We start from the raw sequence: 20,376 nt of genomic DNA, 5'->3' as shown, positions 1-20,376 counted from the left end.
TTCTGCTCATCACATTAATTTTATGTCTGTTGGTTTTTTAACTCTTTGCCATTGGGAACATATTAGATTGTCACCTCTGTCTGCTAATTGCTTCCATCAGATCCAATCTTAACCTCTTCTATTCCAAGAAGAGAACCCTCAGTCTCTCCAGTCCACCATCCCTGGAATGATTCCAGTAAATCTGATCCCATACAAGGGCAGTGCAGACTCTTTGGGCAGGATGGGCCTGCTACCATGCTGTATCACTAAACAAAAATAGAACAATCAGAAATTCATCCAGAAAATTGTACACAAAAATTCCCCCTCCCCTTTCTCTCTTATTGCATTCCCCTTTTCTGGTTCACCTCCCCTTGCTTATCCACCACTTCCCTCTGGTGCCCCTCCTCCTTCCCTTTCCTCCATGGTCCACTCCTATCAGATTGCTTCTTCTTCAATCTTCCTCTTCCACCTATCCCTCCCAGCTTCTTACTTCATTCCCTCTCCACCAACCACACACCTTACCTTATACCTGGCTTCACCTATCAGCTACTAGCTTGAACTCCCCCCACCACCCCCTTATTCTGGCTTCTTTCCTCTTACTTTCCAGATCCAGAGAAAGGTATCGGCCCAAAACATCAACTGTTCATTCCCCTCCACAGATGCTGCCTGACCTTTCGAGTTCCTCCAGCATTTTGTGTGTGTTGTTCAAGGGATTCTATAGATGCTGGAAGTCGCGAGCAATACACACAAACTGCTGAAGAACTCAGCAAGTCAGGCAGCATCTATAAAAGGGAATAAACAATCACTTACCCATCACCTTTCCCTTGTGCTTCTCCTCCTTCCCTATCTCCCATGGTCCACTGTTCTCTCCAGTCAGATTCCTTCTTCATCAGCCCCTTACCCCTTCCACCTATTGCCTCCCAGCTTCTTACTTCATCCTCCCACCCACACCCGCCTACCTTCCCCATCACTCATAAGAGACCCAGTGCCAGCTTGTACCCCTTCCACCCCCACCTCCTCCATCTCATTGTGACCTCTGCTCCCCTCCTTTCCAGTCCTGATGAAGGGTCTCGGCCTGAAGCGTTTCCTCCCCTCCATAGATGCTGCCTGACCTGCTGAGCAGAGAGAGGAAACTAGTTCTGCTCTTAATAAAAACAAATGCATGTACACATGCCAGTCTTTTAAATTTTATAATATTTTAGGAGCTCCTTTGAATGTAGGGGTATCCATGAAGTCATGTGCCTGTAACCCAAGGGTGTTCTGCATATTCACAGGCAGAGATTGTCACTCCATACAGAGCTAATTGTGTTTGGCCACTTATGATGACTCCCCAAGTCAATATAATAATCACGTGATGTCCCCTTTCATCCAAGTAACTACAGTGACACTGTCAAATAAACATTTTGAACAGAAAGAATTTGAAATTAGTTTATTATTGTCACATGTACTGAGATACAGGGAAAAGCCTGTCTTGCGTATAGTTCATACAGATCAAATTATTGCACAGTGCATTGGGGTAAGTCAAGGTAAAAAATAATGTGCAAGATTATAAAACTATAAGACATAGGAACAGAATTAGGCCATTTGGCCCAGCATCTCTGCTCTGTTATTCCATCATGGATGATCCCAGTTCCCACACAACTCCATACCTGCCTTAATAAGACCATAAGGCATAGGAGCAGGCATATCCCACCTCATCCTTCTAAATTCCAGCGAGTACAGGCCCAGAGCCATCAAACATTCCTCATATAACTATTTTATTCCTGAAAACATCCTTGTGAACCTCCTCTCCAATGCCAGCACATCTTTTCTTCAATGAGGGGCCCAAAACTGTTCACAACACTCAAGGTGAGGCCTCACCAGTGCCTTATAAAGCCTCAGCATCACACCCCTGCTCTTGTATTCTAGAACTCTTGAAATGAATGCTAACATTGCATTTGCCTTCCTCACCACCAACTCTACCTGCAAGTTAACATTTAGGCTGTTCTGCACAGGACTCTCAAGTCCCTTTGCATCTCAGATTTTTGAATTACCTCCCCATTTAGAAAATAGTCTGCACATTTATTTCTTCTACCAAAGTGCATGACCATGCATTTTCCAACATTGTATTTTGTGTGCCAATCTCTTCCCATTCTCCTAATCTAAGTCCTTCTGCAGTTTACCTGCTTCCTCAACACTACCTGTCCCTCCACCAATCGTTGTATCATCTGCAAACTTGGCAATAAAGCCAACTATTCCATCATCTAAATCATTGATATACAGCTTAAAAACCAGTCCTAACACCAACCTCTGCGGAACACCACTAGTCACTGGCTGTCAACCAGAAAAGGATCCTTTTATTCCCACTCGCTGCCTCCTACCAATCAGCCAATATGCTAACCATGCAAGTAACTTTCCTGTAATACCATGGGCTCTTAACTTGGTAAGCAGTTTCATGTGTGGCACCTTGTCAAAGGCCTTCTGAAAGTCCAAATATACAACATCCACTGAATTCCCTTTATCTATCCTACTTGTAATCTCCTCAGAATTCCAACAGGTTCGTCAGGCAGGATTTTCCCTATCTTTGTCCTATCTTTACTAGAATTACTATCTTTGTCCTAGATTTACTAGAATGTTACCTGGGTTTCAGCACCTAAGTTAAAGGGAAAGGCTGAACAAGTTGGGTCTTTATTCTTCGGAACGTAGAAGGTTGAGGGGGGATTTGATAGAGGTATTTAAAATAATGAGGGGGATAGATCAAATTGATGTGGATAGGCTTTTTCCATTGAGAGTAGGGGAGATTCAAACAAGAGGACATGATTTGAGAGTTAGGGGGCAAAAGTTTAGGGGTAACACGAGGGGGAATTTCTTTACTCAGAGAGTGGTAGCTGTGTGGAACGAGCTTCCAGTAGAAGTGGTAGAGGTAGGTTCGGTATTGTCATTTAAAGTAAAGTTGGATAGGTATATGGACAGGAAAGGAATGGAGGGTTATGGGCTGAGTGCGGGCCAGTGGGACTAGGTGAGTGTAAGCGTCGGCACGGACTAGAAGGGCCGAGATGGCCTGTTTCCGTGTTGTAATTGTTATATGTTCTATCTTGTCCTGTGTCACCAAATACTCCATAACCTCATCCTTAACAATTGACTCCAACATCTTCCCAGCCACTGGGGTCAGGCTAACTGGTCTATAATTTCCTTTCTGCTGCCTTCCTCCTTTCTTAAAGAGTGGAGTGACATTTGCAATTTTCCAGTCCTCTGGCACCATGCCAGAGCCCAATGATTTTTGAAAGATCATTACTAATGCTTCCACAATCTCTATCGCTGCCTCTTTCAGAACCCTGGGGTGCAGTTCATCTGGCCCAGGTGACTTATGTACCTTTATGTCTTTCAGCTTTTTGAGCACTTTCTCTCTTGTAACTGCACTCATTTCTCTTCCCTCACACCCTTCAACATCTGGCACACTGCTGGCATCTTCCACAGTGAAGTCTGATGCAAAATACTTATTTAGTTCCTCAGCCATCTACTTGTCCCCCATTATTATTTCTCCTGCCTCATTTTCTAGTGGCACTCTCATCTCTCTTTTATTTTTTTTTATAAACTTGAAAAACTTTTTCTATCCACCTTGATATTGTTTGCTAGCTTGCTTTCATATTTCATCTTTTCCCTTCTAATGATTCTTTTAGTTGCTTCTGTAGGTTTTTAAAAGCTTCCCGATCCTTCATCTTCTAGCTAATTCTCACTTTGTCGTATGCCCTCTCTTTTGCTTTTACATTAGCTTTGACTTCCCTTGTCAGCCACTGTTACATTATTTTGCCTTTTGAGTATTTCTTTGTTTTTGGAATCCATCTATCCTGCACCTTTCTCACTTTTACAAGCAACTCTTTTACAAGAGGAAAAGACTTGAGAGAATAGGACAAATCAAGTGTGACAGTGGAAAAGTGTGTATGGAACCGACGGAGATAGCAGAGATACTTAATGAGTACTCTACTTCAGTATTCACTACGGGAAAAGGACCTTGGCCATTGTAGGGATAACTTACAGTGGACTGAAAAGCTTGAACAGGCTACTGTGGGAGGCGAGGGAGGAGATTGCTGACCCTCTGGTGATGATCTTTGCATCATCAATGGGGACGGGAGAGGTTCCGGAGGATTGGAGGGTTGTGGATGTTGTTCCCTTATTCAAGAAAGGGAGTAGAGATAGCCCAGGAAATTATAGACAAGTGAGTCTTATTTCAGTGGTTGGTAAGTTGATGGAGAATATCCTGAGAGGCATGATTTATGAACATTTGGAGAGGCATAATATGGTTAGGAATAGTCAGCATGGCTTTGTCAAGGCAGGTTGTGCCTTCTGAGCCTGACTGAATTTTTTTTGAGGATGTGACTAGACACAGTGATGAAGGTAGAGCAGTAGATGTAGTGTATATGGATTTCAGCAAGGCATTTGATAAGGTACCCCATGCAAGGCTTACTGAGGGCCTTTTAAGAGACTCCTGGATAGGTACATGGAGCTTAGAAAAATAGAGGGCTATGGGAAACCCTAGGCAATTTCTAAACTAAGGATATGTTCGGCACAGCATCGTGGGCAGAAGGACCTGTATTGTGCTGTAGGTTTTCTATGTTTCTAAACTCACACCATTGCTTCTCTGCTGTCATCCCTGCCAGCATCTCCTTCCAATTTACTTTGGCCAATTCCTCTCTCATACCACTGTAATTTCCCTTACCCCACTGAAATACTGCTACATCAGACTTTACTTTCTCCCTATCAAGTTTCAAGTTGAACTCAATCATAATTGTGATCACTGTCTCCTAAGGGTTCCTTTATCTTAACCTCCCTGATCACCTCCGGTTCATTACATAACACCCAATTCAGTATAGCTGATCCCCTAATAGGCTTAACAACAAACTGCTCTAAAAAGCCATCTTGTAGGCATTCAACAAACTCACTCTCTTGAGATCCATTACCAACCTGATTTTCCCGATCAACCTGCATGTTAAAATCTCCCATGACTATCATAACATTGCTCTTTTGGCACACCTTTTTTTTTTACCTCCCATTGTAATCTGTGGTCCACATCCCAGCTACTGTTGGGAGGCCTGTATATAACCATCAGGGTCCTTTTACCCTTACAGTTTCTTAACTCAACCCATAAGTATTCAACAACTTCCGATCCTATGTCTCATCTTTCTAATGATTTGATGCCATTCTTTACCAGCAGAGCCACACCTCTCCCTCTACCTACCTTCCTCTCCCTCTGATACAATGTGTAACCTTGGACATTCAGCTCCCAACTACAACCATCCTTCAGCCACGATTCAGTGATGGCCACAACATCATACCTGACAGTCTGTAATAATGCAACTCCGTGCATTGGGATGTAACACTTTGAGTAAGGTGTTTGCTACCCTTTTTGATTCTGCATCCCGAATGCACTGATACTCACCCTGCTGGCTGCATTTTTGCCCCATCACCTGCCTGCCTTTCCTGACAGTCTGACTGCATGCTATCTTTGCTTTTTTACCATCCGTCCTATCCTGAGTCCCATCATTCCGGTTCCCACCCCCCTGCCAAATTAGGTTAGACCCTCCCCAACAGCTCTAACAAACCTGCCCATGAGATTATTGGTCCCCCTCTGGTTCAGCTGTAACCCGTCACTTTTGAACAGGTCATGCCTCCCCCAGAAGAGATCCCAATTATCCAAGAACATGAAGCCCTGCCCTCTGCACCAGCTTCTCAGCCACACATTTATCTGCCAAATCATCCTGTTTCTACTCTCACTGGTGCATGGCCCAGGCAGCAATCCAGAAATTACTACCCGGGAGGTCCTGCTTCTCAGCTTTCTACCTGGCTCTCTAAATTCTCTCTTCAGGACCTCTTTGCTTTTCCTTCCTATGTCATTGGTACCAATATGTACCAGGACATCTGGCTGCTCTCCCTCCCTCTCCAAAATGCTGTGGATGTTATCTGAGACATCCGAGATAGAAGCTGTCCTTGAGCTTGGTGGTTTCAGGCTTTTGTATCTTCTACTTGATGGGAGAGTGGAGAAGAGAGAATGTCTGGGGTGAGTGGGTCTTTGATTATGCTGGCTGTTTAACTGAGACAGTGGGAAGTGTAGACAGAATACATGGAGAGGAGGCTGATTCCAGTGATGTGCTAAGCTGTGTTTACAACTCTCTGCAGTTTCCTACAGTCACTTTCAGAGCTGCTGCCATGCCAAGCCAAATGCATCCAGAAAGTATGTTTTCTACGGTGCATTGATAAAAATTGATGGGGACATGCTGAATTTCTTTAGCCTCCTGAGGAAGCAGCAGCTTTGGTGTGCTTTCTTGGCAGTGACATCAACATGTCTGAACCAGGACAGGCTATTGGTGATGTTCACTTCTAGGAATTCGAAGCTCTCAACACTCGTAACCTCAACACTGTTTGACGTATCCAGGGCCATGAGCACCGCCTCTCCCCCAGTTCTGAAATCAATGACCGGCTCTTTTATTTTTGTTGATTCAGTGATATTTACTGCAGTGTTGCTGTTGCTATGTATAACACAGCCATATGGTGAAATCAAGATCTTCTGCATGTAGCTGTGACAACTGGGTTTTATGGTGGTATATACTGGGATGAAGGCTTTGATTTAATCTCAGGCCTCGCCATCTGTCAGTGGGCACAAAGATGAACTCCCATAATTCGTGTCAGGAGAACGCTAGTCATGTGAGCTATGGCTTTTAGCCAGCTCAAAACAGTTCTGATAAATCCAGAGTTCATAAGCATTAGACGATAGTAAATTACAAGCACCAAGCTTAAATCATGAAATACAATGATGACAGCGTTAGTTTATACAGGAATAGGGGAAGGCCTGTTAGCCCCTCAATGCTTTTCAGCTATAAAATCACAGCTGACCTGTATCTAAACACCTTCATTATGTATCTCTTCAGATATGTAATTGCCTGAGAAAAATCCATAATACCTCATAATACTTTCAAATGACATCCAATTCATGAAGACTAAAACTTTCTAGCAGGGCTTTATATTCCTAGTAGGAGTTAATTGGCCCTTCCCTCTTTCGTACTCTGTAAATACAATGGATTCCGGCTAATTGGGACACATCGAGACCAGTACCTTTTGGCCCAAATAAGTGGCTGTCCCAATTAGCCAAAGTTAAAGAGTTATAAAGATATAATAAAGACAAACTGCCCTTTAACTGAGTAACAAGTTATGTATTTAAATGAAGTGCAGAATAAATTAGAACACTACCAAAACTACTACAGTACTATAAAACTGTATATCTATCTATCTATTAATTCCTAAAAGTTATCAACAGAGGACTTCATTCACTGTACGTGCAGTTCTTTTGATTGACTGTAAATGAACAAAATCAGTGCAGACACCTAGAACAGATAATGGACTGTCTTCATAAAGTGCTTTCAATGATTACATCCTCCAAATCTTCATTTTCATTGTCACATTCAACATGATTGTCGATGTCTTTAAATTCTTCATTGGTCCTAACTTGTTGAAGTAGTAAAATAATTTCATTTTCACTCCCAGCCGTTTTTGATCCCTGGTTACCGGTCATCATAAGCGTTGGTTCCTCAGGTGCTCACAGCTCACCTCACGGCCCTGATCCTGTAAGTTGTGTCCAGTTCAATATGCTTATTAATAGAATCTTCCATTGAGAACCAAACCTAATTTCTCTTGATTTCTTGTTTTGTGCTTCTGCCAGGATTTTTGTAATTTCCTGAGGCCAAACACAGTTTGTCCAGACTGTGGCGTGTGGCATTATGCAACAAGCCATGAATACAAGAAACATATTTGCAGCAAATGCCGTAACTGTGGACATAAAGAAGGTGTTTGCTGTCCTTCACTGCGTTCAAGGCCAGTGAAACACAAGGACAATAAGTTTCAAAAGGCATCAAAATCCACAAGGAACTTAATGGTCATTTTCAAAGTGGACTTCCCCCCCAGGAAACAGTCCTTCAACGTATTTATCAAAATTAGTTGGTCATGATACAACTCAACACGATGTTGGACATCACCATTATCTCCAAATGTACATGTCGGGCACTTGGGACCCCACCAGTCAAACAACTCATCACTCCACCTGTAGTGCATCAGGTGGAACCCCCAGCTATCTAGCAAAGTGCCAGAAGCTGGGCAACAACCAAGTCAATTGTGTGTTAGCTAATAGACCAGCCAGATCTGAATGTCCTTGCCATTAAATGGATGGACAAGCCTGATCTCTGGAGCATCTCTCTGGACAAAGGCAGTGACTGTTTAAATCATGTCCATCAACATAACAGCACCATCAGTTTGTGAGACCATACAACAACTGCAACAGTGCAATCCTGCAGTGTTTCAAGTAGGGTCAGGTTCAAGCAGAACTCCATCTCTGTCCAAACTCAAAGCCAGTCTTCTGTCCCAAAAGACCAGTACCATATACAGCCTTGCCAATTGTGGAGCAAGAACTAGGTCACCTGCAACAGGATGTTGTCATTAAAGCCACGTTGGGCAACTCCTACAGTCATCATCAAGAAAGCCAAAGGTACAGTGAGATTGTGTGCAGACCTCTCAACAGATCTCAATGCAGCTCTGCAGACACACCAGTGCCCATTACCAGTAGTACCAGCAGATATTTTTGAAATTTGAATGCTGGTCATTACATTGCAAATTAGGACTTGGCTGAAGTGGCAGAAGATTCAGAGGAGCTTCACACTATCACAACAGTTTTCCTCTTTCCCTCTCCTTCAATTTCCCAGCAGCTCATGGACACCGTGCTGAATGGTATTGATGGTGTTGCCGCTAACCTCGATGGGGACAGATCAGATAGAATTATGGCAACACCTGGACCTGGACCAGGTTTTGAACAAATTACACGATTTGGGCAGAAAAATGCAGCTTCATGATGTCTTTAATCAAGTACCATCATAGGTGAGCGTGGTTGTCGCCCAGATCACCGTATCTTAACGATGCCCCAGCATCAGATATCAGCACATTACTACCATTTTGGGCATGATCTGTCATTATTCAGCATTCCTCCGGGCAATGCACAGGCTGAGGGAATCACTGACTGCCCTGCTCAGGAAGTGGAAGTGGTCCACAAAATGCCAAGAAGCTTTTGATCAGGTGAAGAATATGCTGTCATCTAACCTTCTCTTGGTGCATTTCAACCCAGAATTACCAAATGTCATCATGATGGATGTGTCCAGCTTCATATCCCTTATCTTTCCTGATGGTTCCAAAAATGCTGTCATGCACGCAGCCAGATCACTGACTGCAGCAGAAAGGAACAATGGACAAATCAAGAAGGAAACCTTGGGAATCACCTTTGCTGTGAAGAAATTCCACAAGATGCTCTATGGCAAGCACTTCACTCTTCTGACTGAACGCAAGCCACTGTCGGACAACGATGTTATTGGCCCATGACTTTGAAATCAAGCACACATCGATCCAGGAACTTGGTCAGGCAGACGACCCTCCAGACTTATGAACCAGCAGGGCAGTGAAGACGAAGATGCAGTCGTGGCTGCAATTTCAATGGATTGCGAAATGCACGGGGTTGTATCGGATGCTGCTGAACATCTCCCGGTCACGGTCAACAAGATCAGAGCAGAAACGGCTACAGATCTTCTTCTTCAGCGTATCTCCAGATTCCGCTTTGTTGGATGGCCATGAAGACAATGTCGTATCCATTTATCGAGGTCGTACATTGCTCTCAACTGTGGACTTCTGTCTAATGTTTGGAGACAGAATAGTGATTCCACAAACACTTCGACCAAAGGTAATGGAACAATTCCACTGTGGTCACCCAGCCATCAATCACCCGGTGAGAAGCTTTGTGTATGGGCTGAGCATAGATGAAGATATCACATCTGTACTCAGTGCTCTACAGCAGCAAAGAATCAACGTCAAGCCGATCCACAAGCATGGCCTCAGGTTACCAAACCTTGCAGTTGAGTACATATTGACTTTACTGACCCAATCAATGGGTGTACCTACCTTGTCCTAGTTGATGCCCGTTAACAAAATGGCCAGAAGTATTACCTATGAAATTAACAACAACAGAGGCTACCGTTCAACAGCTGCTGCAGACCTTTAGCCGCACTGGGACACCAGAATCTCTTATTTCTGACAACGGCACTCAATTCAGTTCATAGCAGTTTGCTGCAATCAGCCAGAACAGTGTAGGTAAACATCCACTCACCCCTGTATCATCCATCATCCGATGGCCAAGCAGAGGGGGTTGTGGATACCTTCAAGCAGTTGCTTCTGAAATCAAGAGGGGAAGGAACATTGGCCAAGGCTCTCGAGACATTTCTGCTGACGTATCCAACTACACCGCATCCAGGCCTCGAGAAGAAGTCTCCAGCTGAAGCAATTTTGGGAAGAAAATAGCACTCAGTTTTGGATGTGATGTTGCCACAGCATCCAGCATCTGAGACAGCAGATGGTCAGGTGCACAAGACAACCACACAGCCTTGGTCGATGGGTGAAATCATTCAAGCCCGGAGTGGCAGTATGGGTCAGACAGTACCACAATGGGCAAGGCCCCTGGGTACCAGGTCATATTGCCAATGATTGGGGAAAGTACTCTCTGAAGTTATTGTAGATCAACATCCCTGATGTTGCCACACAAACCAGTTGTGAACATGTGATCCCACAAGCACAAGTTCAAACGCAGAGCTAGACCTTCATCTCCTCCTGGAATTACCCCGACTGAACCAACCACCAGCATAAGCACAACAGCAAGCGACATTGTGATGGCCTGCACAACCACAAACTGCTCTAAGGCATTCTACAAATTCATCATCATTTACCTTCTGCTTCTGGGGTAAAAAAAATCTTTCTCACATCCCCTCTAAATCCCCTACCTCTTGCCCTAAACCTATTTTCTCTGATTTAATACATCACTTTAATGGGGAAAGCTTCTTATTGCCTTCCCCATTTATGCCCCACAGTTTTGTATGCCTCAGGCAGGTTTCCCTCAGCCCCCTCTGGTCCAGCTGACTGCCTATCCTTCTACTCAGTCTCATTACATGCACCTACTTGTATACCAACTGCCCCATCATCTGCCCTATCACTCTGGTTCCAGCCCCCAGTTATAGTTAGGGTTCGAAGTTGAGGGCATGTTATGTTGGTGCTGGACGCATGGCAACACTTGTGGGCTGCCTCCAGCCCAATCCTCACTAATTTGATTTGATGCAAACAGCATGTGTTTCAATGTACAAGTCACAAATAATGTAGTCTTTAATCTTTTATCTGTGAAGGTCAGGTGGTGAAAAATAGATTACAGTGCTGTAGATGATTGATAAGGACATGATGGGCCAAAAGCTCTTTATCTGTGTTGTCTGACTCTATGCCTTAAATTACTCTATTAAAAATTAGACTCAGTTACTATTTGAGGGATTTAAGCAACTGTCTACCAACAGCAGTGGGCAAGTTCCATATTAAACTGGCTCTTATAAACCCGCTGCACCATTTCAAATAACTCCACCATTATATTCTCCTAATGGTGTCACATTACGAGACAATGTCATCACAAAAACCTCTTGCTCTACAATCGGTGCCCTCCAATTACACTATTAAGATTTTACGAATACTGAAGTGTGCAGTAGAGAATGAATAATAAAGATATAATCTAATCAAGAGGTTCATATTGTCAACCATCAACCACAGCTCACAAGGCAAGGCAAAACCCCAGAAGAAGTGCATGCTCCTGGCACTGTTTCCCAAGAACTATAGTGTGATTTACTTCATTCATTTTGATGAATTAGCATTGAGTGGAATAATACTGTTACTGGAGAAAAAATGCAAGATCAGAACTCTGGCAAGCATCCATAACTAATTGACAGTATCGTTCAGCTATGGAATCAACTGCTTCAAAGTTCAAAGGTGGAAGTTCAATGTAAATTTATTATCAAAGTACAAATATGTCACCATACACTACCCTAGTATTAATTTTCTTGCATTCACAGAAATACAATAGAATTAACAAAACGCTACACACAAAGACTGTACAAAAGAAGGCAATCTGTGCAAATACAAAGAGACAGATAGATAATGGCCAAAGTAGTTAAACCTGGTGTGGTCTTCTGCTGCAGTAGCCCATTCACTTCAAGTTTCGATGTGTTGTGCATTCAAAGATGCTCTTCTGCACACCACTGTTGTAACGTGTGGTTATTTGAGTTACTGTCACCTTCCTGTCAGCTTGAACCAGTCTGACCATTCTCCTCTGACCTCTCTCATTAACAAAATGTTTTCACCCACAGAACTGCTACTCACTGGATGTTTTTGTTTTTCACACCATTCTCTGTAAACTCTAGAGACTTGTGTGCGTGAAGATCCCAGGAGATCAGCAGTTTCTGAGATGCTCAAATCACCCTGCCTGGCAACAATGTCTGGAAATTGAATCTCAAGATAATATATGGCAAGTTATACATACTGTGATAATATATTTACGTTTGTGGATTGAGCTCATTTTTTCCACTCCCGATGAAGATTTACAACCCGAAATATCAACTATCTTATTCCCTCCATAGACGTAGCCTGACCTGTGGAGTTTCTCCAGCATTTTGTGTGTTGCTAGCAGTGGTATATGATACTTCCCAAATTTAATGTGCACTCCCAACAAACGCCAGGAACGTGTTCGTCATGGGTGAGGCTTTATCGCCATGGGCAGAGTCTGTCCTCTTTCACCAGGAGGGTGCTGGCTGCTCCTGGAACGTCTCGCTGGAATGATTGCACCAAATAATTCAACAAACCACTGGTGTTCACCACAAACCCATAATCCTGGCTTTTTGCTTCTATTGGGCAACTCCAAGATGATTTGGTTCAGTCACACAGTTCGAAACTAACCAACTTGGATGACTAGAAGTCAAATATCCAAGCTGGCAAAATTATGTAGGAAATAGGTTGTCCTATATAAATTGTGTTTGAAACTAGTCTATTTTTCATTGGAATTGGGAAGTTCCTGACAAAAAAAATATTTTTGGTAACCATATTCCCTCACGATAGCGCAATCACTCGAGTATGCTGTTCTCCTAAGGGGTTGTCTATTGGTGGGTCCTCATGTGGCTCTAGAGGCTGATCCGGGATCCGATTATTCTGGTGCCATGCGGGCAAAAGTAAGCAGTGGCTGTGGTTAATAGTTGGGTCTTTCCATTGCTCAGATTCTTCCATCACAGCTGCTGCTCGTCCCTTATATAAGGTTATAAAATCATGAATAGCCGAAGTCTTTTTCAGAGGGTAGGGAAGTCCAAAACGAGAGGGTGTAGGTTGAAGTTGAGAAGGGCAAGATTTGAAATGGATCTGAGAGGCAACTTTTTCACACAGAGGTTAATGGTTATATGGAATGAGCTGCACAAGGAAATTGTAGGGACAGGTACAATTACAATATTTTAAAGACTCTTGGACAGGAGAGGTTTATAGAGATATGGGCCAAATGTAGAAGGACTGTTTATATGCATGGCTGGCTGGATGGGAGGAAGGAAAGGGGCTTATTCTTGCTGTTGTTATTTTGTTGCTTGTTGTGTTCTGTGTCGCTCTGCCGAGCATTATGGGCAAGCTATGTTGGTATTGGTATGTGTGATGACACTTGGCGTCTGCCCCCAGCACATCCTTACGTTGTGTTGATTGTTAATATAAATGATGCATTTCCATGTACACCCGATAAATCTGAACCTGAATCTGAATTAAGACCAGTTACAGGGACAGATTGGGCCAAAGGGCCTTTTTCCATGCTGTGTTGCTCTATGACTATCGATCTGTGAATCCCACCAGATAATCTTACCTGCTTTGACACGGATATTTGGGCTCCTTATCTTGCCGGCTTTGTTTTCAGCCGTGCAGAAGTAGTCATTGTCGTGGATAAAGCTATTAAACCCTGATGGCGGGAAGGGATAGAGCTGCAGAGTGCCGTTGAGGTGGACGTGGCGGATATTGGGCACATCGTAGATGTCATCTTTTGTGGCAAGGTACCAGCGGAGGATGGTGCCCGGAGAGCCGGCAGCCGGGCAGGGCAGCACCGTGCCCACCGAGCTGGAGAAGATCACCTGCTGCAACGAGTCATTCACGAAGTACAGGCTCGTCCTTGGATCCTCACTGTGTGCTGTGAGGGCAAAGACAAAGGAAGATCGATCAGACCAAAGTTCAAGGTAAATTTACTATCAAAGTATGTATATGTCATCATACACTGCCCTGAGATTGATTTTCTTGCAGGTGTTGACAGAACGAAGAAATGCAATGCAATCAATGGAAAACAACACACAAAACAGACAAACATTTGTTTCAGATGTTCAAACATTTCACATCTCAACTTCACCTACATATATTTTATGTATTTTCTGTTCTGCTGCCATGCTGCCACAAAACAACAAATTTCACAACAGACTGTACGTTAATGATAATAAAGTTGATTCTGATTCTAAATCTCTTATCCCTCACCCCAAGTCTATGTCATCTAATTCTATTCATCTCTGAGAATGAGGTAAATCTTACATCCTCTCCAAACCCATCAAAAGTTTTATGTTTAAAGGACCCACTTTTCTGTTCATACGATAGTCTGCCTCTCGTGTAAAATTAGAAGCATACGTTATATGAGCAGAATTAGGCCATTCAGCCCATCAACTCTACATCTGAAGGTTTTCCCCAACCACAGAAACAATGATTTGTGCATCCATGAGAAATAGGTTGTGCTGTATTCACTGGACCTAAGAAACAGGGTTGGTTGCTCTGGAATGTTACATCCAATTCTTTGTTCCATTTTGGGAAAGAAATGTCATATTGTACCAGCAACCTGCAGAAGAAACCAAACTTCTGGTGAAAAGGCACACAACTGTGGCAAACCATGGGTTATCAAGGATTAAAACGTAACCAAACTCAGGCATGAAACAATTTCAGCCTCATATCTTCTTAAAACAGATGCCTCTAAATAAAGAAAGGCTTACAGTCTACAGCATTTCACTACCTCAGCCAGTGGGATTTACTGCAAGTTATATCGTAAATGCACCTGCCAGTTTACAGTCAGCAAAGATCCTGAAATAAGAAATAAAATAAATCGCCAAAACAACTGCCTCATTACATAAATTTAGGAAGAAAATTTTGTCGTTTAAAGAAGTTGCTGGGAAAGCGCACCAACTACTTCCTCAGGAGGCTAAAGGAATTTGGCATGTTCTCTTTGAACCTCACGAATTTTTATCACTGCATCCTATACAAATGCATCATGGCTTGCACGGCAGCTGCTCTGGCGAGACCACAACAAACTGCGTAGATTTGTGGACATGGTTCAGCACATCACAGAAAGATGCCTCGCTGCTATGGGTTCTGTCTACACTTCTTGCTCCCTCGGTAAAGCACCCACCCCTGACATCATCCCTCGTGAACCACCAGGGCAGTTTCAAAGAATAATGGGGGAGCTCATTAAAACCTATCAAATGCACTGGACAACAAAGATTTTGCTTCCTGAATACTTTTGGCTGTAACTTATGGATTTTGGGTTGCTGATCTTGAAGGTCACTATGAAATTTCCCTATCACATACCATTTTTTGAAATCACCTATATTTGTTATTTCAATTCATAATTCAAGCCAGAATAACTGATGCCAAGACTAAGGAAGGCATTTTTTTGTTGGTCCACAAACCAAACAAGTCACCAATGACAGGCATTTCAAAGAACTTCTAGTGGGACCAGAGAAAATCACATGGAAGGCATTCAAGGATGTTGTTGGAAAATTTTCTTGCCAACTACAGACACCAAACTACATGTAGCTGGTTGACAACATGCTTCAAGCATACAAAACCATGAAGTGCAACATGTCACTAAAGATTCATTTTCTGCATTCCCATGTAGACATCTTCCCTGCAAATCTTGGAGCTGTCAGTGACGAGCACGGTGAAACGTTTCACCAGGTCATTGGGGTCGTGGAGAAACGGTATCAGGACAACTGGAACCCATCAATGCTGGCTGATTATTGTTGGAGACTTAGGTGAGAAGTCTCAAACACTGAGTACAAATAAAAATCATTAACAAAATACTTTTAGCTTTGTTGACCTATTGCAAAGCGTCAACACTGTTGTGTAATTAAATGCATTATATTCAATAAAAGTTAATTTCTTGGTTCTCCAAATTCCTATGTGATACAAGTAGTCTGTAATTATATTTGTGGTCAGCATCAAGCAGTCTATCATTAAAAAATATCTGAGTAAACAACATTTTCAAAAAATTTTCCACTGATATTGAAAGGCCTGGATAGAGTGGACATGGAGAGGATGTTTCCTATAGTGGGGGAATCTAGGACCAGAGGGCACAACCTCAGAGTCGAGGGATGACCATTTTGAACAGAGATGAAGAGGAATTTCTTTAGCCAGAGGGTGGCGAATCTGTGGAATTCACTGTCACAGACCGCTGTAGAGGGGAGAAGGCAGAAGAATGGGTTTGAGAGGGAATGATAAATCAGCCATGATGGATCAGCAGAGCAGTCTCAATGGGCCAAATGGCTTAACTATGCTCCTGTCTTATGGTCTTCTTCCACCTCCATCAGTCAGAAGATACAAAAACCTGAAAGCATGTAGCAGAAGGCTCAAGAACAGCTCATATCCTGCTGTTCTAGGACAATTGAAAGGTCCCCAGTACACTAAGATGTACTCATCCTCACACTCTACCTCTTCATAGCTTTGCTCCTTATTGTCTACTTGCACTCTCCCTTCTCACTTTATTCTGCATTCTGTTAATGCTTTTTCTTTGTACTATCTCAATACACTAATGTGATGAAATTATCTGTACAGATGACATGCAAAACAAAGTTGTTTTTACTGTACCTTGGTACATGTGGCATCATAGACCAATTATGAAGTGAATGGGGTATTTAATGTTTAGTTGGAAAAACACATAGAGACTCCATTTAATCTTACATCCTGAGAGCAAACTCTCTAACGGTTCAGCATTCCCTCAGTGCCACGGTTATATATGTGCCAAGATTGTATTTTCCTTTCTTACTGAGACTTTATCACGGATTGACTCTGGGATCCTTTTGCCAGGTAAACGGAGGCCAAAACAGGAAGGAAAAGAGAACTGCACGTGGCAACCAACAAGTTCAATGTCCATTTAAAATGAAGAGACAGACGATAATACAAAGAACAGACCTTGTTAAAACTCAGCGCAGATGCGACACTCAGACAGAATTACTGCTTTGTAGAGAGATGTGGAGACACACAAACTCCCTGTGAGTTTCGAGTGTTTGTTTTTTTTTAAAAAACGCAAAAAAAAAAGCTGAAGAAAAGTGGACAGTAAACCTCTGTGAGGGACAGAATAAAGTCTGAATTAATCAAATTCTGAATTAATAGACAGTTGACTCTGTTGAGAAGAAGGAGTGGAAAGGCTTACTGGACAAAAGCAGTTTCTTCTTGAAGGTGTCCTGCAGTCAAATACGGAATAGTCATGATTTAGTAACAGTCTTTATGAGAGAGAGTATTACAGGGTCAAATGCATTTTCCACGTCTCTAGTCTCTTCTATGCTTTCATATGAATTCCTCAACAAATCTAGCTTTTGTTTTTCTCAGGAAGATTTACCTGTGCCAGTTTGCGGGCTCGGTTTGCACACACTCCCGCTCTTGTGATTCACACCTGCGTCGGCTCAGCAGGAGATGTGATCCACGGGCTACAATTCACACTGATCCCAGAGATGGACCCTTGGAAACCACAGGCTGCTCCACCTAGTGGTCACTCTGAGAACGAGCTGACGGTGTGGATTAAACTGAGACGCAACTTGAAAGTCGTTGAACTGTGCTGCTTTATCACTGTCAAAAAGATTCTCAATAAGGACTTTACACAATTACATTATTCTGAGCGGAGTTATGTTTTGTAGCAGGAATAAGGCAGCAGTCTCCACCTTGAACTCAGCCTGCTCCATCGTGGGCACTAGCGTCGACACCTTCCAAGATATCTTCAAAAATCGATGCCTCAAAAAGGCAGTTTCCATTATTAAGAACCCCGTCACCCAGGACATGCCCTCTTCTCATTGCCACCATTACGGACGAGGTACAGGAACCTGAAGATACACACTCAACGATTTAGGAACAGCTTCTTCCCCTCTGCCATCAGATTCCTGAATGGTCTGTGAACCCATGTTTTAGTCACCTCACAATTTTTGCTCTTTTTTTTCAACTATTTATTTAATTTTTAAGATGTATTTCTTATTGTAATTTATAGTGTATTTTATGTATTGCACCATCCTGCTCTTGCAAAAAAAAACAAATTCCATTGCACTTGTCAGTGATGATAAACCTGATTCTGATCCTGATTTTTATCACAGAGGCTGAGAGTCCAGAAGCATTCACCGCACCTCCTCATGGATTCTTTCAGCATTTGAATGTTGGCCTTGAGATCTGTGCAGAACTAGAGAACACCTACAACATGAAAATCACGACACACACATCCAACCTCACAACCAGGAGGAATTTCTTTAGCCAGAGGGTAGTGAATCTGTGGAATGCAATGTCACAGATGGCTGTTGAAGCCAAGTCATTAGGTACATCCATACACCTATTTGTTAATGCAAATATCTAATCAGCCAAAAATGTGGCAGTAACTAAATGCATAAAAGCATGTAGACGCTTGACTAAATGCACAGTCAAGACGCCCAGGCCAAACATCAGAATGTGTAAGAAATGTGATCCAAGTGACTTTGACTGTCTTGTCTTGACCATACTGCACCAAGCGCTGCCACTGGACTATAAACGTGCAGGAGCAGTGTGTGGTTAAGTGCCTTGCTCAAGGACACACACACTGACTCGGCTGAGGTTCAAACTAATAATCACCAGCCCAAAGCCTTAACCAACACGAGTGAATCTGCAGATGCTGGAAATAAATAAAAACACAAAATGCTGGCAGAACTCAGCAGGCCAGACAGCATCTATGGGAGGAGGTAGTGCCGATGTTTCGGCCCGAAATGTCGTCATTACTTCCTCCCATAGATGCTGTCTGATCTGCTGAGTTCTGCCAGCATTTTGTGTTTTTATCAAAGTCTTAACCACTTGACCACGCGCCAACAAAAAAGTGACCGTGGAATGATTGTTGGTGCCAGACAGGGTGGTTTGAGTATCTCAGAAACTGCTGATCTCCTGGGATTTTCACACACAACAGTCTCTAGAGTTTACAGAGAATGGTGTGAAAAACAAAACAAAAGTCCAGTGAGTGACAGTTCTGTGGGCGAAAATACCTTGTTCTTTTCAAATCTTTTTATTAATTTTTAAGAAAAACATAAGAAAAATATTAGTACAAAACATTTGAGAGTACATAATAGATTAATTAACAATCAAATATGTATTAATCAATACATAGAGTCTCCCAAACTCATAGTATAATGAAAAGAAATTAAGAAAAAAAAAGAAAAGAAACCCCCCCAAAAAAAAACAACTAAAAAAAAACTAAAAAAAAACTAACCAACATGGGCAATCGCATAATGTTAAATACATACAGCAGTGCCAATGACTCCCAACCTCCATCCACACAATTCAGGATAGTAACAATAAGGTTCAGGATCAGACCATTTAATGCATATGAAAATGTTGAATAAATGGTCTCCAAGTTTCCTCAAATTTAACTGAAGAATCAAAAACCACACTTCTAATTTTTTCTAAACTCAAACAGGAAATAGTTTGAGAAAACCACTGAAAACTTGTTAATGAGAGAGGTCAGAGGAGAATGGCCAGACTGGTTCAAGGGAACAGGGAGGAAATGGTAATTCAAATGACCACAACAGTGGTGTGCGGAAGAGCATCTCTGAAAGCACAACATGTCAAACTTTGAAGTGGATGGGCTACAGCAGCAAAAAACCACGAACATACACATAGTGGCCGCTTTATTAGATACAGGAGGTACCAAATAAAGTCACCACTGAGTGTATGGGTCTGCTTAGTGAAAGGAAACATTGATATACTGGAAGATTAAGGCTGGATATCCATTACAACAGCAATATATTATTGTGAAAGTACTGGAGTATTAGCTTATTATTGTCATATGTACCTGGATATGGGATAAAGCTTGTCTTGCTTACTGTTTATGCAGATCAAACCATTATACAGTGTATTGAGCTAGAACAAGGTAAAACAAGAATAATGCAGAATAAAGAGAAAGTGTCCTGCAGGTAAACAATAAGATACATGATTATAATGTATGCCTATAAGTCATTAGGTTATATAATGCCTATAAGTGCGTGCTTGGGAGCTATAGCTACCTGCAGATTGGTTTGTGATCCATCCAAGCTGAGAGAAACCAGAATATTATATTGCATTGCCATATTTAGACGACACTTCACCAGGGAAATTATTATCAGAGTTATAGCCCTCGCATAGAAGGTACATAGAAATCTCAATGACCGACACACACATGCTGTACATTATAGTTATGTATTGTCCTTCTGCTGATGATTTACTTTG

General features: G+C 42.4%; 1 protein-coding gene across 1 annotated transcript in view; it reads right to left on the bottom strand.

Moving 5' to 3' along the window:
* The window catches only part of dscaml1 (Down syndrome cell adhesion molecule like 1), a 673,508-nt gene that overhangs the window by 619,785 nt on the left and 33,347 nt on the right, over window positions 1-20,376 (bottom strand). The window contains exon 2 of the mRNA XM_073030068.1: window positions 13,733-14,050. Within this exon, the coding sequence (XP_072886169.1) occupies window positions 13,733-14,050 (318 nt within the window). The remainder of the gene's footprint in view (window positions 1-13,732; window positions 14,051-20,376) is intronic.

The sequence above is a fragment of the Hemitrygon akajei genome, chromosome 26, assembly GCF_048418815.1.
Source record: "Hemitrygon akajei chromosome 26, sHemAka1.3, whole genome shotgun sequence".
In the NCBI taxonomy this organism is placed as follows: domain Eukaryota; kingdom Metazoa; phylum Chordata; class Chondrichthyes; order Myliobatiformes; family Dasyatidae; genus Hemitrygon; species Hemitrygon akajei.
The sequence above is the reverse complement of the archived record's forward strand: the minus strand, read 5'-3'. Positions and strand labels throughout refer to the sequence as shown.